Below are 16,988 nucleotides of genomic sequence, written 5' to 3' on the forward strand. Positions count from 1 at the left end.
TAAATTATTATGTTATGTATTGTATTGTATTGTTATCTTGTATTTAAATCATCATATTATGTATTGTATTTTCAAACTAAAATTTCATCTTATCATTTTAATTTTGTGTATTCTTTATAGTGAAAATTAATAATAAAATTAAATTATATTATTGATGAAAATTAGAAAAAATTAAAATACTATTAATTCGGGATAAAAGTAGTATATATTAAATAATATATTTTTAAAAATATTATATTACATTTAAAAATAATTGTGAATATTAGATATTTAATTAATGACATTATATGTAAAATAATATGTTAATTAGAAGTAATAGAAATAATAATAAAATAATCAAAAAGTGAAATAGTGGAGAACTACTATTCACCTCTCTAAATATGAAGAATAGAGAGTGATATAGAGGTGGTTTGGAGTGCTCATTCTCTATTTTACTCTCCAAATATAGAGAATGGAGAGTAAAATAGAGGTGGATTGAAGATGGTCTAATGCAATAGGTTTTAATGCATGCATTAACATTATTAAAGACATAATTGTCCTCAACAACTTTTTTTACATCCTTTCCAGTATATTTATGGAGGGTATTTTTATAATTTTTTCTAAAAATATTATGCCATCAAACCAAACATTGCATAAAAAATTCATAACTAATGCAAGTATAATTAATACACTATATTTTACATTATTCTTATACGTTTGGCATGCTATTATGATTTATGACATGTAAAAGTGTGAAGGCAAGATGAACTATAACCCCTTGTATTGATCGCCCTCCCGCAAATGCCATTAAAGCAAGGCAGCTGGTGCTTTGTGGAGAACATCGAAACACCAACTCTACAACTACCAACATATTGATATACTAGTTTGTTGCATTACGAATTTGTTGTTTGTTTCATCCATGGCTTCCTCTGCTTCTGGATCGGCTATTATGGCAGCGGGAATCACAATGACTGACACCGGCGGCCACAAAATCTGTCATTTCCGGCAACCTTTTTTGTCTAATACACTCCACCCCATAAACTACTCCAACTTGCAACGCAGATCAAACACCAAAACTCCATTTTCCTCTGGTAATACTTCATACCTTTTACTATATGATTTACTAGATAACAATTGAGTAACAAGTGATCGTGTTTCGAATTTTGGGGAAATTTTAGATGTATTGTATAAAGTTTTGTTTTCGTTCAATCATTTGTTAATAATGTGTATGTTGAAGAAAGAGCGTGTTCGGGTTGAGGAGGAAAACTGTTTATGACGCTGAATCAGTGTTACAAGCCCTAGGGCCATATTTTTGCTTCCAAAAAAATTGTGATTAATAACACAGGCTTTGTGCTAGTTTTTACATATGAAACTACTTTACTTTTTCCAGAAAAAGAAAAAAAAAGTAGAGAACTCTATTTTATTCATTGATAATGATGCTTTGGTGCAGTTGTAAAAGCACAAGCTGTCACAGTTGAACAAGCAGCTGCTCAAGTTGCTCCTAAAACTGAGGCTCCTGTTGTTATTGTTACTGGAGCTTCCAGAGGTATTGGTAAAGCTATTTCATTGGCTCTTGGGAAAGCTGGATGTAAGGTACAACATATGGTTATGTTGAACAAACTTACATAATAAGGCTGAATAAATTTGATTGTAACTGGTACAAACAAGCGGAGAGCAGTGTCCAAAATGCTGAAACATTAAAATCTACGAAATTCATTTAGTTGGTTTACGGTTTACCAAGCATTACTTTGTTCTGGAAAGCTTCTTTCAATTGTTTTTAGAGATGGTTCATATGGGAAAAGCATTGGAATAGATAGGACATACAAGTTTTTTTGGTGAGATGGTAACTACTAAATCATTTGACCTGAAGCCCCCTGCTGCATTGCTAGGACTATCTTCCTTTGTTCTGTGCTAAAATGCTAATAGTGCATAGTATGCATGGCTAAACAAACTCAAGATATACGCATCTACACAAATCTTACTGTAACATGACGTATGAAGTTTCTGATTGAGAAACTTGGTAACAAGTGCAGTTCTTTTACTTTTGGGTTCAACAGAATAGTTCATACAGGTCTTATAAATTAGTGAAAAGTTTTTTAACAGTGTTTGATACAGGTCTTATTCACATAGACATAGAGTTCATTGTTTCATGTTGCTTTCTCTGCTCCAGATTCTCCTATGCTCGACTACGACTAATCGTTTTGTTTAATGTTTGCTTCTGAAAAGGTTTGTCATGAACTCCTTGTTGCAGGTTCTTGTTAATTATGCAAGGTCATCCAAGGAGGCTGAAGAAGTTTGCAAAGAGGTGAAGTGCTGCCTCCTGAGTGACTATCTTTCATGATGTGAATGTACTAAATATCACATATGGTGCAATATAGTTAGGACAACTGGTGGTTGTCCCCATCTATTGAAAGTTAGGGGGTGGGGTGGTTAACCTTTGTCTTTTCTGGATTTTTGCAGTTGATCTTAACTTTGAAGTTTCTTTCTTAATGGCCTAACGGGATATACATATGGTTGTTAATTATTATGCTTTCAACAGATTGAGGCATGTGGTGGCCAGGCTCTTAGTTTTGGCGGAGATGTTTCCAAAGAAGCAGATGTGGAAGCTATGATAAAAACTGTGAGCATATTTGGATGTTGCCTATTGTTTGGAAAATCCATGTTCTAATTATGGTTTTGTGAAATTTCTGCAGGCAGTTGATGCTTGGGGAACTGTAGATGTTTTAATAAATAATGCAGGTTAATAGAAAAGACACTCCTCTTAGTTAGTACATCAGTTCTTTATCCACTGAAACTTCTCCGATGATTTGATTTCAGGTATTACAAGAGATGGTTTATTAATGAGAATGACTACTAAACAGTGGCAGGAGGTTATTGATCTAAATCTAACTGGTGTATATCTCTGTACACAGGTGCCTTTTAGATTATTGATATCATTCACTTTGGTAAGTTTCAAAAATTTAGATTGTGAATCTAAACATCTTGCTATTTACAGGCGGCAGCCAAGATTATGATGAAGAAGAAAAAGGTACTTGTATTCATGTGATTTGTAACCCTTTTAAGTTTCCACTAAGGTTCTTGTTTTGCTAAAGGTTTTCTTTTCCCCACTAAAAAAAACCATTCTAGTTCCATTCATTCTTAAGGGAAAGGGGTAAGTGTACTTCCTCATCTTAAGCAGGGAAGTTGTTTCAGCTTTATAATTAATTTTTTCATTGCAGAAGTGTCGGCAAATATAGATTCAGGACGACATTTTATGAGTCATTTGTAAAACCATTTATTTTCCTCAAAATTTGATCTCCAATACTAATACCATTTGTCTGATTGTGAACAGGGTAAGATAATCAATATAGCATCAGTAGTTGGCCTTGTTGGCAATTTTGGGCAATCTAACTATAGTGCAGCAAAGGCTGGTGTTATTGGTCTGACTAAAACTGTGGCCAAGGAATATGCAAGTAGAAATATTAATGTAAGTTGTTGAGACATGCTAAACTTCAGGTTACATTAGTTAATCTCTGTTTCAATCTAATATGTCCTCTGCATTAACAGGTGAATGCTGTTGCCCCTGGGTTCATTGCATCCGATATGACTGCTAAGCTAGGGGATGACATCGAGAAAAAGATTTTGGGCCAAATCCCATTAGGTCAGATTTCTCTCCACATACTTAGCTACTATCTCTGAATAAATTGTTGTTGCCATCGTTGTCACAAATCCTGCTTCAGTTGGCAAAGCAAAAACTAGAGCTCATTCTCGCTCTCATCTATTTTACATAGATGATAGGTCTTGAGCATGAAACTCCCCAGGGATGATTTTTTCCTGCCTCTTCATAGTTTCTGCTGCTTGCTTATGCTTGTTCCTTTAGGTAGGAGACCTATCCCAGAATTTATGGGAGGAACCGTGAAATCAATCTTCTAAATTGAAATCAGTATTTCAAATTATACACGAAGCAGTTACATGAAAGATAGTTGTCTTGAAGGACCTACAATCTCGTGGAATCCATGCAGACCTAGCGAAAATTAGGGCACAAATAAAAGATTTATGTAGGCAATGTCAATTAGTTGTGATTAAGTTTTAACCATGTTAGTACATTTACTTTAGATAATGTGTTTACTAGGAGTATTTTAGTCCTGTCGAAATATAGATAACTAAATAGTACTTTTTTTTCTTTTCATTTCGTATAATATTGGAATTGGACTGTGATGAGCTTAGATTGAGCGACACAGTTAGTGAGGATTCATATAGTTGACCTCAGCTTGTTTGAGATTGAGTCAGGAATAGTGCATATACTTTGAGTAGTATTGTTGTTATTTGATCCCCTAGAGTTGATCTTGTTTTCATGCTTACTTCTTAAATGAGTTTGCAGGAAGGTATGGTCAACCAGAAGAAGTTGCTGGAGTTGTGGAATTCTTGGCCATTAATCCAGCATCAAATTACATCACTGGCCAGGTTTTAATATATTATTAGCATCTATATACAGCTTGTTCATGTTTGAATGCAGAATTTGTTGTCATTGAGGATGTTAATGTTTCAATTATATATTGTTGTAGGTTTTAACTATTGATGGGGGTATGGTGATGTAAGAGGTTTTCGAAAATTACAACCTTTTGATTCCTCTTCAGCCAAATGAATGGTTGATACAGTTTTAGGTCAAATGAATCAAGGATTTTTGTGTAGTCTGTATTTCCTACTTGAGATGATTATGAAATAAATTATTATTTCCGAAAATTCTTGTTGAGGTTTTGTACTGAAAAAGACTTCTTTATTATGTAGCTATCATCAGAACTGTCTTTAGTTCAAGTGTCATTTTACAACTGAACATCATATTTGCCTAATACAAACAACCTTCTTTCATCAACAAATCTTGATTGGTCATTTTTCCGCTCAAGATTATAGGTTGGCTCAATATTTTTAGGGGTTCAAAACACACATTGAGATTCCTAATTCAAATTCCAAGCACACCTCAGTACACACATCATACTAAGGGTGTACATGGATCGGGCTGGTTAGGGTTTATTTAAATACCAAACCAAACTATTTATGATGGGTTTTTAAATCTACACCAAACCAATAAATTCAGATTTTTCAAAGTTGGAATTAACTGGTGTTTCAAATATTTCTTTAGTCTTTACTAAAATATAATTATCTAAGATGTTTCTTAAGAAAATAACACAAAAATATGATATGAGTAATGACACTAAAATATTCAACAAAATAATAACGAAATCATATAAAACAAATATTGCAAATAAATAAATAAAAATAAAAATGATCATAATTTTAAAGTATGAATCATGCTAAAATACATCTAAACCAATATATAACTAAAGAACAAATATTCAATATTACTGTCATTCTCTGCATATGAGATTTTTTTTTTGTTAGGAACAATATTGATTTGTTTTTTATTTAAGCTTTGTTAGAATTATTAATATCTATGGAATATAATTTTTATTGGACAAATTTCAAAATTCTAAGTCAAACTTGAAATAAAGTGTTAAAAGATAAAAATTATGAAAATGTATAAGAAATATTTATAAATTATATCAAAGTAAATACTTTTATGTATAAAATAATTTTTAAAAGTTATATATATGATGTCGGATGGATTTGGTCTCGAATTAACTTTTTAATATTAAAATCAAACCAACCCAATATAGTTGGATTCTTTTTCTTCAATATCAAATAAAGTCAAACCAAACTACTAATTAGATTTTTTTTAAGAGTTTGACTCAATTTAGGATTTGGTGAAAGTTTTGGTCACCCCTACATCAGACTATCAACTACATATCCATTTTGATGTATTTATGCTCAACTATTTTTATCAATTTATCGCAAATTTTGCTCCTCTATCTAGATTTGGCACTAATTTTGCTTTGGGGAGCTCACCTAGGTGGACTAATGGGGTCATCATGAAGAAAAGGAGCATAAACTACCATTAGAGAAATGTGGCAAATGAATTGATGAACTGAAAATACACAAAAGTGCATATATATATATATATATATATATAACTTTCGTTCATTTATTTTGCTAAAAATATTTCTTCATTCATCATTTTGGTTCACTTTTGCCCTTAAAAAGTTAAAACTACAGACTTTTCTTAAATTAATTTTATTATTATTTATTATGTGAGATTTCTACAATTTGAAATCTCAAATTCTACTTTTTGGAGAATTTGAGATTTAAAATCATGATTCCAAATTGCAGTCCAAACGTAGTGTTTGGCTATAAGATGTGGGAGCCTGATTTCAAATCAGTGTTTGTTTATGAAATTTCAACTTCAAATCATGATTTCAAATTTTAAATCTTCCAAAAAGTAGGATGTGAAATTTCAAATTTTTAAAAATGTAAAATTTGACCCATAAATTTATATTTTCAAAAGAATACCCATAATTTTAAATTTTTAAAGATAAAATTATATTAAACGTGAGGAGAATGATGTGAAATAATTATATTTAAAGGTAGTAAAGCAACACATAGATAGTTTAGTACTTCACGGGAGGATATACTTTTTCCAAATAATTTATGTCCCGCAAGATTTCTTGAATGGAGGATCCAATAGAAAATAACTTATCTATGTTTAATGATTTTCTTGAGTTGAGAAAAAATAATTTCTTCTTAAGGAAGGGAGCTAGGTAAATCCTCTTCGATAAAAAATATAATAATTTATATAAGGTTAAAATTAATTTTATATTTATATAGTAAATGTTAAATTTCTTTAACTTCTTTTTGTATTTACTTTATCATAATTTTATAACCCTTAATAAAATATTTAACTCCCTTATTATTTTACCGCACAAAGATGGAATAAGATCTGCTATATCTTACCCTCCCTTCTCTTCCCTATATTGTGTAATGTGTATATTATTATTGTGAGTATTTTTTCTTTTAGCTTTTTAAGCAAAATAAATGTAAAATATTCTTACCCTATCACCAAATGGGGTTATTAATCAATCATGTTTTGGAATATTCTCCTAGCACAAAGTATAACGTGTGGGAATTGGGAGATGTTCCTTTCTTCTTTATGAAGGGATTTTTATTTTTTATTATATATACATACATCAATCACATTACAAGAATTCACTAATACCTATGAATTGAAAAAAAAAAAAAAAAAGTCTTTTTCCTTGTTAGATTCTCTATAGCTAGAAATTTTTCATCCCCAAAAAAAATTACATAAAAAGATTCAATCTTTTCTTGATATCCTAATGGAAACTTTGAAAATCTTGGAACCAAACTTTATTGGATTTAGTCTTTTTTTCTCTATCATTTATTTCTTTGGATATTTTATCATTTTCAAAGATTGGAAAGAAAAATTGAAATTTGATGCTTCAAGTTGTATAATGTCTTTAGTACATGGTACCCTTGCTACTATCTTATCCATATACTCAATCTCCCAAACTTCATTCCAAATTCTTGATTTTTCCATAAAAAACTCAACATTCCAAGAAATGATTCTTGAATATAGCATTGCTTACTTCTTAGTTGATCTTTTACATTACTTGATCCTTCATCCAAGTGATATTCTATTCATTGCTCATCATTTGGCTACTCTTTATGTGTTTTTAACTTGTCGATTCATCGTTCATCATGGTGGAGTTACTGTTATTAGCCTTCTTGTTCTAGCTGAGATCACAAGTCCTTTGCAAAACATATGGAGTCTTGCTAGATATCGAAGAATCGATACACCTATGGCTTCTGAATTGTATGATAAATTGTCACCAATATTTTATATGTTGTATAGTTTGGTAAGAGGGATTCTTGGGCCATTATTTGTTTACAAGATGGGATTGGCTTTTGCAAGTGGAAAAGGAGATGGTGTGATTTGTAGGGCTATGTGGATGTCTTGGATGGTTGTGATTGTAAGTGCAATCTTGGTTAGTATATTGTGGGTGATGAATCTTTGGGTAGATTTGTTTAGAGAAAGACAGAGGAAGTTGTTGAAGAAATGTAATTGATACATAGATTCAATTATTGGATTGAACAATTTAGTATTTTGTAAATTATATTGTTCGTTTAAATCAGTGTTTTTCTGGGATGAGGCTTTTCATAAGATGTAAGCCCTACAATTTGGGGGTAAGTTTCGGGCATAAAAATGTACGTCTTGAACGTTAATTTTATTTTTATTATTTTTAACTATAATTCATTTTTATATTATTGGTGTAATGATATTTATATTTTATGCTATCATATTTTTCACTTTATAGTGACTTTTTCTATAATATACAAATAAATAAAGCAACTCTCATAGAAAATGATACTCCCTCCGTCCCATGATTTGGAAGATCCAAAACCAAAAATAGTGGTATTTGCTAGCAACAACATAATGGAGGCAGTCACTCAATATAGATTGATCCGAAATCTGATTCAAATCCAATATAGTACCTATGGGTACATTTTTCTATAAATAGTTGGTCCATAATACTTGTCATTCATAAAATCAATGCGTAAATTACCATATTGTTCCTTTTTTACCCTTGTGAGTTATTAGCATTGAAAATATATATTTGACCAACTTAGAAAAGCTAAGTAAATGATTCATGTTCATTGGTTAAATTAATTAATCAAAATAAATTAATTCATATTCATTGATTAAAAACTTGAGTTCCAAAAAAATTAAATAACGGTAGAAGGGTAAAGTTACATCATTTTTTAATGCAAGTACAAAGTAAAAATATGACATATAAAATGAGACGAAGGTGTCATAAATAATTTTTTAGATAATCGTGCCTAAAACTTGCACTTTTTATTCTTTCCTTCTTTGATACATATAAACAATAATCAGTGCAAACATTAGTTGAAGATGAGAGTTCTCGTAAATGTGGAGATGGATGATGCTTTATAATAATTTTTTTCTACACTATTGGTGATTTAAAATTAAATAACGGTAGAAGGGCAAAGTTACATCATTTTTTAATGCAAGTACAAAGTAAAAATATGACATATAAAATGAGACGAAGGTGTCATAAATAATTTTTTAGATAATCGTGCCTAAAACTTGCACTTTTTATTCTTTCCTTCTTTGATACATATAAACAATAATCAGTGCAAACATTAGTTGAAGATGAGAGTTCTCGTAAATGTGGAGATGGATGATGCTTTATAATAATTTTTTTCTACACTATTGGTGATTTATTTAAATTTATTTGCAGAATCATTGAAAGTTTTACTTTTATTTATTTTCTTCGCAATAAAATTATAAAATTGAACGTGCATAAGATATACGTTTCGTAGATCCATAGGATTTACATCCCGTGTCTCAAAGCTTATGCCTCTCGCCCCACACTTTCGCGTTTTAAAACACTAGTTTAAATAACGACTATTTTCTTCATCTTTCTTTAGTTTCTTGTTTAGATACATACATAAAAGTGGAGTGTTCAAGTTGCTCATTGTCTTACAAAAACATAACAAAACCAAAAGGGAAGCAATTTCCAATGTCATTTCTTGTAGTCCGTATATTTTGTTATTTCCTTTGCTTCTAGTTTACTTGAAGTTCTTGTAATGACATAGAGTTTTTGGTCCTATCTTAGCACCTGTTAAAACACATTAAAATAACATATATTCTGTCATCTGGATCATTCATATCTTTAGCATATTGCTCAAGTTATAAAATTGATTGAAACAGATAGGTTCTACTTGCAAATTAAGCAAAAGGTGGTGCCACTCCTCAAAAGTTAAATTTGAGTTTCTGGAAAAAAAAAATTAATATTTGTTTGATCCTTTGTAATCAATTTTTCACATATTTCAATCTAACACTTCCCAGAAACTGAAAATAACTACTCTTGCAAACTCAAGTCTAAGAAAAAATTTAAAGGGACACTTCACAACCCTTTACCCTTGCAATATTGTATTTCATCATATAGAAAAGGATCCTCCAAGAACACATAGTGACAGTTTCTATGTTGCATTTTCTACTTCCTATGGACAAAGGCAGTACACTTCTCGGGTATAAATGAACCTTCTACATTTGATCTCAGAAATGTCCTAGGATGCTATAACCGGCTGGACAGAACAATGACTTCCTTAATATTAACAAAGGAAGGAAACAAGGGGAAGTGTGAAATCACCGAGGGAATAGATGCAGCTACAGCATGACTAGTCACTTGTTTCTTTTTTGGGTATCCATGACAAGCCGTCTGCCCCAGTTCTTCATAGTCGTTGCTGTGACTTAGTTCATGGGTTTCCACAATCTTTGCTACTGCTAAACACATGAACTGCAGGAAGATTAGTGTGTGTCTCCATGTTATATACGAAGGACTGAAGCACTCGATGAATCACAGCTTCCATGATAGTTAAGCTCCATGAAGAAACCTCCTCCTTCTCCCCTTGAAAGTCGTCCAGGATTGACACATATGCACTTTACTTCTTCTCCTTCACTTCTTTCCCCAAGGGAGATCACCTGCAGGAAGATTAAATTGAGGAATTAAGAAAAGGATTTCAAGAGTTGATTGTGTGTATCTTCACATTCAAGAGCATGCATGTCTATTTTACAGAGTTTGTTGCTTTAGTTCGATATAGTTGAGATGATAGAAACAAATGTTGGTTTGAAAATCAACAGCTCATCTTACCCTAACAAAGTGAGCCAAATCTGAGGGTAAAATAAGTATATCTGGGGCTGTTGACATCTGAAGAGCTTCTGGAGCCAGAGAGAAATCAATAGGTACGCCTTCAGCTGGAGGATATAGAGGATAGAAGCTGTTGCAGTTTGCAAAAAAGACCAAACAGAAAAAGGATTCAGAAACTATTGTTAGCTGAGCTTCTGCATAAACGAGGAATCACAAATGGTGTCCCATGAGACATGCCTGCGCTGGTTTAAGATATGGTTCGCAAGAGTTGTCATCCGTTGCTTGGATCCCCCTTGTGGATTTCGTGAAATTTCCTCTGCACTGAGCTGTTTAAGAACATCAACCGTACAGCAAGCCACTTTCACCTGAATATAGCACAACATCAAGAACTGGAATAGCATGTAGACATCCACTTACACTTGGGGCAAGAGGTAAAAGTAATCTCACAACTGCCTACTGAGATAGATATTTAGTATTGATGTATAGTCCAACTTTTATTTTCACGTCATCCTCGATTCAATTTTTACAGTCTAGCTACAGGCAGACAGGATTGGCAGAATTATTACAAGATTCTTCAGATTAATTATAAGTGAGTATAAATCGAGCTTGCATCTTGAATGTGAGAAGAGAAGCATGTTTAGAAGTTAAGAAAACACAAGGGAATACAGTTATTTGAAATATCAGCTTCTACCTCATTTGCACAGAATATCCCAGGATTTGTAATGCTATTTATCTGGAAACATATAAAATCTTTGTTAGTAATGGTACATCACCAGACTATTTTTTCTTCTCTAGGGAACAATTGACGTGTGGCAGTACACTGCATACCTGATGTTCAAGATCGGGCGACTGAATGTCAAAGGCTGGCTGTAAGCAACAAAAAAGATGTTTCAATATTGTACGTCAGATATGACACCAAACAAGATGACTAAGCTGATGGAGATTCTCACCTGAGGGTAAACGAAGTCATGGCTAGCATCTCGTACAGATGGAACAAGAATCACACGAGCAGCAGAACCCATATATTCTACATAATCTCTTAACTGAAAACCAACCAATGGAAGGAAATTAAATAAACATATAGGCCAAACTCAATTTGAAAAGGGAAAGAAGTTTTCTATATACAGATACCCTTGCAAGAATTTCATCCTGAAAGATTTCATCAAATGTCCTATCTACAGTTCCTTTCTTGATCTCAGGATGATCTGAATCTATAAATGGTCCTAGCTGTCAAGAGAATTTACAAAAGTAAAATGAAATTTCTATATCAGTTAATAAAAAGAGTTATATACAACTTTGGCATGAGAGGTGTAAACCCATTACCAGTATGATCAACTGAGGCTGCTTGCGCCGCGCGTACGACAGAAGCTCAGCAAGAGGCTCAAAGAATAAGTTATCAACTGTTGTAAAAGGACCCGCAGCTATAATCTGAACAAGGACGTAAAATGTTGAGAAGACACAAAAAAGGAAGAATTCTTAGAGAATGGATGGTATAATCATCTATTGCAGAAAAGAGATTGGTTGCAGATCCAAAAGGTAGAACCAAAGCATGCAGTCCCTTTTTTCATCTACACTGTAGTCAGTTCTTTTAATTAAGCTCAAGAAAATAAAGGAAAAAGGAAGTGGGCAAACAAACATACCCACACAAAACTAAATGGATAATGAGAACGGCAAAATCTGCAAACCAGAAGACTCCCTTAAGGAAGGTAATATTCATCATATGACATACATAAAAATATGCAAAGTATTCCTCTTTTAAATGAATTCTTGTAAAGGGCTGTCAGAGCTCTTCAACTCGGTGGTTTAACAAACCTGCATGGGTTACCGCCACTAATAAGGCAACCCATATCTCTGAAATGCACTCCAACATTGTTTGTTGCCAAATGGCAAGCTAAAAGGTAACAGATTTGAAATGAGGTGTCAGTATCCTTACGTTTCTCATAATGAGAAAGGCAGGCATGGGAGACACACCCAAATCCAAGGATACTTCTTAGTATAACAGTCATTTCATATATTCATATAATTTCATAAATAGATTTCAACCATTACTAACCCAAATACACGTATCTCACTCTTATTTTTAATTTTGTAGTAGATTTATATGCAATACAAGCTTACACACCAATGATAGCTCTGGCATTGCAACCACGGCACTGGTTGACTGAAGATATTGATCCATTGCTTGTTTCTTTGTAGGTGGGAGATTTTCCGTGGAAGAAGCTGACAAAGGAATGCGGTCAACAATCTTTGATGCAATGAGACAATGGCCACTTGGGTTATGCCCTTCAACACCAACCACCTGAGTATGAATATTTGAGGTTCATTCTTTGTTCAACATTTTGAAGTACTAATAAAATAACGGATGCACTGTTTAAAAATACCTGGCCAGGGAAAACAGAAAAGTGGTCCAAGTTTTGCAAGTCAAGGCGCACACGTTGACCTCCAGAATGCTCAACGCTGTCAGCAACTAGATATCGTTAATTATAATGAGCAGCATATCCATGGACAGACAAATTTACATAAAAATAGACGGAAAATTCTCTATGTTTCTCTGACATTTATCAAGCATGTCAATATTGTGAAATAATGAATTCAATGTCAATGCTAGAAAATATATCAACGGCAATATGCATAATAAGCTTCTAAGAATATGATGTAACTATCATACTTCAACTATTGTTGACTGACTTGACCAAGAGCGATAGAAGGGTATGGAATCCTCTAAAGTCTAAATATTCAAATGCTTATGAAGTGAATTGGTGATAAATTCAACCAGGGTGGACCATCTGCAAACTGTTGAAAACATTGAGACCAACACCTTTGAAAATAAAGCATTGAATTCTCAGGGAAAGTGAAAGGCAAATTACATATGCACACAGAATTTCCTTACCTGCTTTGCAGTAAAATAGGCTTTTCCTTCAAACGCCCTTCTTCCTCACAACAAATCATACCAACAGCAAATACGGATCTCTGAAACAACAGGGTCCATAAAAGAGTTAAAATATGTCCCTTCACCAATATGGAAATCAAGATAATTATTGAAAAAGCACCAAGACAGTACAATGCACTTAAGTGCAGGACTTTTAATACTTGTGATTGCATTATAGTGCAAAAACAGCAGAACACCAGTGCAAATATTTGGAGAGGGAATTTCATACTTCAGAAGCAAAGATGTTACCTGTGAAGCAACTGTAGGATCAGTTGGTTCCTCATGCAGTCCAGAGGCTACAAGTGCTGTTGTGTGATCCTTTATTCGGCTTTCAAGAAAATTAAACTGATACAAGAAAAAACTTAGTAAGGACTTTGTAGCGGAAAAACCTGGGTATTCTACAACTGTAACATGATAAGTACCTTATTTTCCGTCCTGTCATACATGAACCTGCACCCTGGCTCAGGTTGAGAGCTAATGATCTGCAAAGAACATCTTTTGATCGGTTGGACTCTCTTTATAATGTCATCATTGAGGTTCTCCTCATCGTTTTCTATTTTCATACTTTCTCCATTAGCGTTCTCATTGAGAGTAAACTGCACCACAAACTTGCTCTTTCTTTGTCCAAAGGGTGTAATTGTTTCTAAATGCTTTCTGGAGGTGGAAATGCTCCCATTAGTTTTTCGTGCTGAAACAATTGTTTCTGACTGTGATGTCTTCCGTTTATCTGTTGGAGTACCAAGAATGATTTCCTTTGTGTTCTCGTATTCATCATTCAACATCCTGCATTGATATTCTCAGCATTAAGCATCGAAAAGTCACATATTTCAGTAGCCTGAGCAAAAACTAAATTCCACATTAGAGGCCACTTAACTAAGTTCGCCTTTGTTTTTAGGTTAGTTAATAAAGTAGAGAAATTTTTCTTTTGTTTCCCACTTCACAAAAATTAACAAGAGGACAGATAGAGTTCAAAGAGAAGTGGGATCATATGCATATATACATGTTATCAGTTAATATTAGCGGAAGTATTTCTCTAATAGAGATGTCCAAAATCACAGGCACAAGAGATATAAAATATGAAAAGATTTTACTGAAAGCACACAATGAGATATATTTGGCCCCTGGTCCTAAGAAGGCTAATTGCTCATTGGCTAGACAGTCAATTCATTAATTAAGTCAGCCCAGTTGAGACATGGAAAGAAGGGAGGTTTAAGGATACTAAAATCATAAACTCAGAAAGGTTGGAGTACACTCACATAGAAATATCACTGGAGTAGAAATGTAAACCAGGTTCCTTTTTAACAATGTCCTCTCTCCGCTCATTCTGTAATTGTTGTAGAAACGCACCCATATGTGAACTCTGCACCGTCAATTGCAGACCCCTGAAAGAAATGGCCATCAAGTGGAGCTTCAGGTTAATATTTCAATAACAATTCATAGGAGTAAAATTTAACGCCGCCTCAGTTTGTATCCAAAGGTGAAAAGAACATCAAAGAGTCAAATTTTAGTTATATCTATCAAGAAAAACAGAAAGAAAATCCAGTGGTTCTAGTTATTTGACTATCCATTTGTTGCTCCACTGTGTTTGTGTTTTTCCACTTTGTTATTCTGTTCTTCAACATTCCCGCTGACCAACTTAACAAGAGAGTATTTATTTTTGGATAAAGGTCATATCTGTAGTCCTAAATACTTGCATCCTGTCATTTACTAAATGACAAGAAAATACTAGGTCTTTTAAATTTTAGCAGCATCTGATCTAATAAAAAATATGTCAATATCTTTTCTGCAATGAACACGAGTATGGAATTTTACTATGTTCTATCTAATTAGCTTGAGAAGCTGAAAAACTGGAAGCCCCAAGTGTCTAAGCAATTTGAAGATCCAGTCCTCACTCCTAAAAAAAAAGTGGCTCTTTGTTGTTGTTGTTTTCATCCACTTAAATCTTCAAGTTTTTCACAATTCAAGAAAGAGTCTTTGTTTCACTAGTAAAATGGCCACATATAAAGCTTAAACGACTCAGCTCTACTTTCACAACAAAAAGGGCATGTGAACTCATTTAAGTTAAGTCTTTTAAAACCAATCATGCTTCAGTAACAGGCAGACTGAATTAACAAGTGTAGAGTTCCAATGCGTAAATGTCTATTAGACAGGTATTTACAAGATAACAGGATCTACTGCTTCAACATGGTATGGCAGCAGATGCAGTTGTATTTGCTCATCAAGCCAGTTAGAACTCTGGATCCTCCCTATATAGTACACTAACTTCTTCATAAAGTACTGAAATTTGCACAAAATACAAAAAAGGCAAATGTGATTTGCTTTCAGTAAAGTTACAAATCTGACCTATTGAGAGAGTAGACGTCCCAGCTAGAAACAAGATCGGAGGGGCTTAGGCTGTATTGAATACAGAAAGTAAGACCTAAAAAGCACAAAATCAAATCAGGGAACATAACCGCATGAATTCATTATACACTGCGAGAAAGGAAGCAAAAAGAAAAAAAAATCAACTTTTTTTACTTACATTTGTTGAGAATTTCTGCTTCATCATCGAGACTGAAGCCATTTTTCAGGAATTCAGCTTTGATTTCCTCTTCCATGGCGGTCGAGAGCCTAGGGTTAGGTTTGTTTTTTTTTCGGTCTGTTGTAGGAAGAGAACAATTTTAGCTGGAGAGGAAAATGGCGGGAAAACGTTCGCTCCACTTCTACCGTTTCTTGTAATTTATAGTCACAAATTTCCTTTTTTTCCTTTCTAATGAAATCTATAACGTAACAAAAAAAAAATTAACCGTGCTTTGCGCGGTCATAAAAATAATTTTATAAATATAAAAGTATAGATGTAGTTTGTAAAATATTTCTCATTTTGTTTTGTATATAAAGAAGTATTATTTAATAAACTAATACTATTTTTATTGTAAATTTTAAATATTACAAATGAGTAACTATGTTGTTTTATTGTATTTTTCATGTAAAATATGAAAAAATTATCATAATAATTTTGGAAGAATTTATACTCAAATTCATAGTGAAAAATAATTATTTTTACCCTGAGTTCCTACATATATAGAATGAAAAAGAGAGAGTATTGAATAAGAGCCTTATTTTAGTATAGGTAAGATATAGGTAACTAGTGTACTTGTCCGCAATTCGCACGATTAAAATAAAAGATTAAATATATTCTAAAATAATTAGTGTCATTGCTTGATATACATTCCAATAATAAATAATGGAACTAAAGACAGAAATAGAAATTAAGTTACGATTTTGATATTACCTATTTAGAGAAATTGCTAAAAAAAATCGTATGTTGCAAATTGCTGATAAAAAAGATGAAGACATAAAAGTTGATATGAAAAGCTTCAGTTAATTGATAGTCCAATTATTATAGTTTCATACACTAAATTCATTGGTCTTATAGCAATATTATGGGTTCATCCAACAATATTATATTTACTCTTATCATAAATTCCATGATTTTCTTTATGTATAAATGAATATATATATATATATATATATATATA

General features: G+C 32.8%; 3 protein-coding genes across 3 annotated transcripts; 2 read left to right on the forward strand and 1 right to left on the reverse strand.

Annotated features, from left to right (window-relative positions):
- Window positions 1–757: 757 nt before the first annotated feature.
- Window positions 758–4,820, forward strand: LOC102587664 (3-oxoacyl-[acyl-carrier-protein] reductase 4-like). Its single transcript, XM_006341690.2, has 11 exons — window positions 758–1,070; window positions 1,430–1,572; window positions 2,231–2,284; window positions 2,519–2,599; window positions 2,673–2,718; window positions 2,797–2,891; window positions 2,975–3,007; window positions 3,311–3,445; window positions 3,526–3,619; window positions 4,340–4,422; window positions 4,524–4,820. The coding sequence occupies exons 1-11, from the start codon at window positions 899–901 to the stop codon at window positions 4,554–4,556; spliced, it is 969 nt and encodes a 322-aa protein (XP_006341752.1). The 5' UTR covers window positions 758–898; the 3' UTR covers window positions 4,557–4,820.
- A 2,607-nt stretch (window positions 4,821–7,427) lies between these two features.
- LOC102587985 (uncharacterized) lies at window positions 7,428–7,934 on the forward strand. The gene has a single exon (XM_006341691.2). The coding sequence runs from the start codon at window positions 7,428–7,430 to the stop codon at window positions 7,932–7,934; it is 507 nt and encodes a 168-aa protein (XP_006341753.2).
- Window positions 7,935–9,778: 1,844 nt separating this feature from the next.
- Window positions 9,779–16,178, reverse strand: LOC102588311 (DNA polymerase alpha subunit B). Its single transcript, XM_006341692.2, has 16 exons — window positions 15,992–16,178; window positions 15,814–15,889; window positions 14,727–14,852; window positions 13,893–14,253; window positions 13,720–13,815; window positions 13,432–13,511; window positions 12,923–12,998; window positions 12,664–12,840; window positions 11,865–11,969; window positions 11,673–11,768; window positions 11,492–11,584; window positions 11,370–11,408; window positions 11,233–11,274; window positions 10,779–10,906; window positions 10,545–10,671; window positions 9,779–10,375 (listed from the first exon to the last, which is right to left on the reverse strand). The coding sequence occupies exons 1-16, from the start codon at window positions 16,065–16,067 to the stop codon at window positions 10,220–10,222; spliced, it is 1,854 nt and encodes a 617-aa protein (XP_006341754.1). The 5' UTR covers window positions 16,068–16,178; the 3' UTR covers window positions 9,779–10,219.
- Window positions 16,179–16,988: the final 810 nt, after the last annotated feature.

The sequence above is a fragment of the Solanum tuberosum genome, unplaced genomic scaffold (genome assembly GCF_000226075.1).
Source record: "Solanum tuberosum cultivar DM 1-3 516 R44 unplaced genomic scaffold, SolTub_3.0 scf00027, whole genome shotgun sequence".
Classification (NCBI taxonomy): domain Eukaryota; kingdom Viridiplantae; phylum Streptophyta; class Magnoliopsida; order Solanales; family Solanaceae; genus Solanum; species Solanum tuberosum.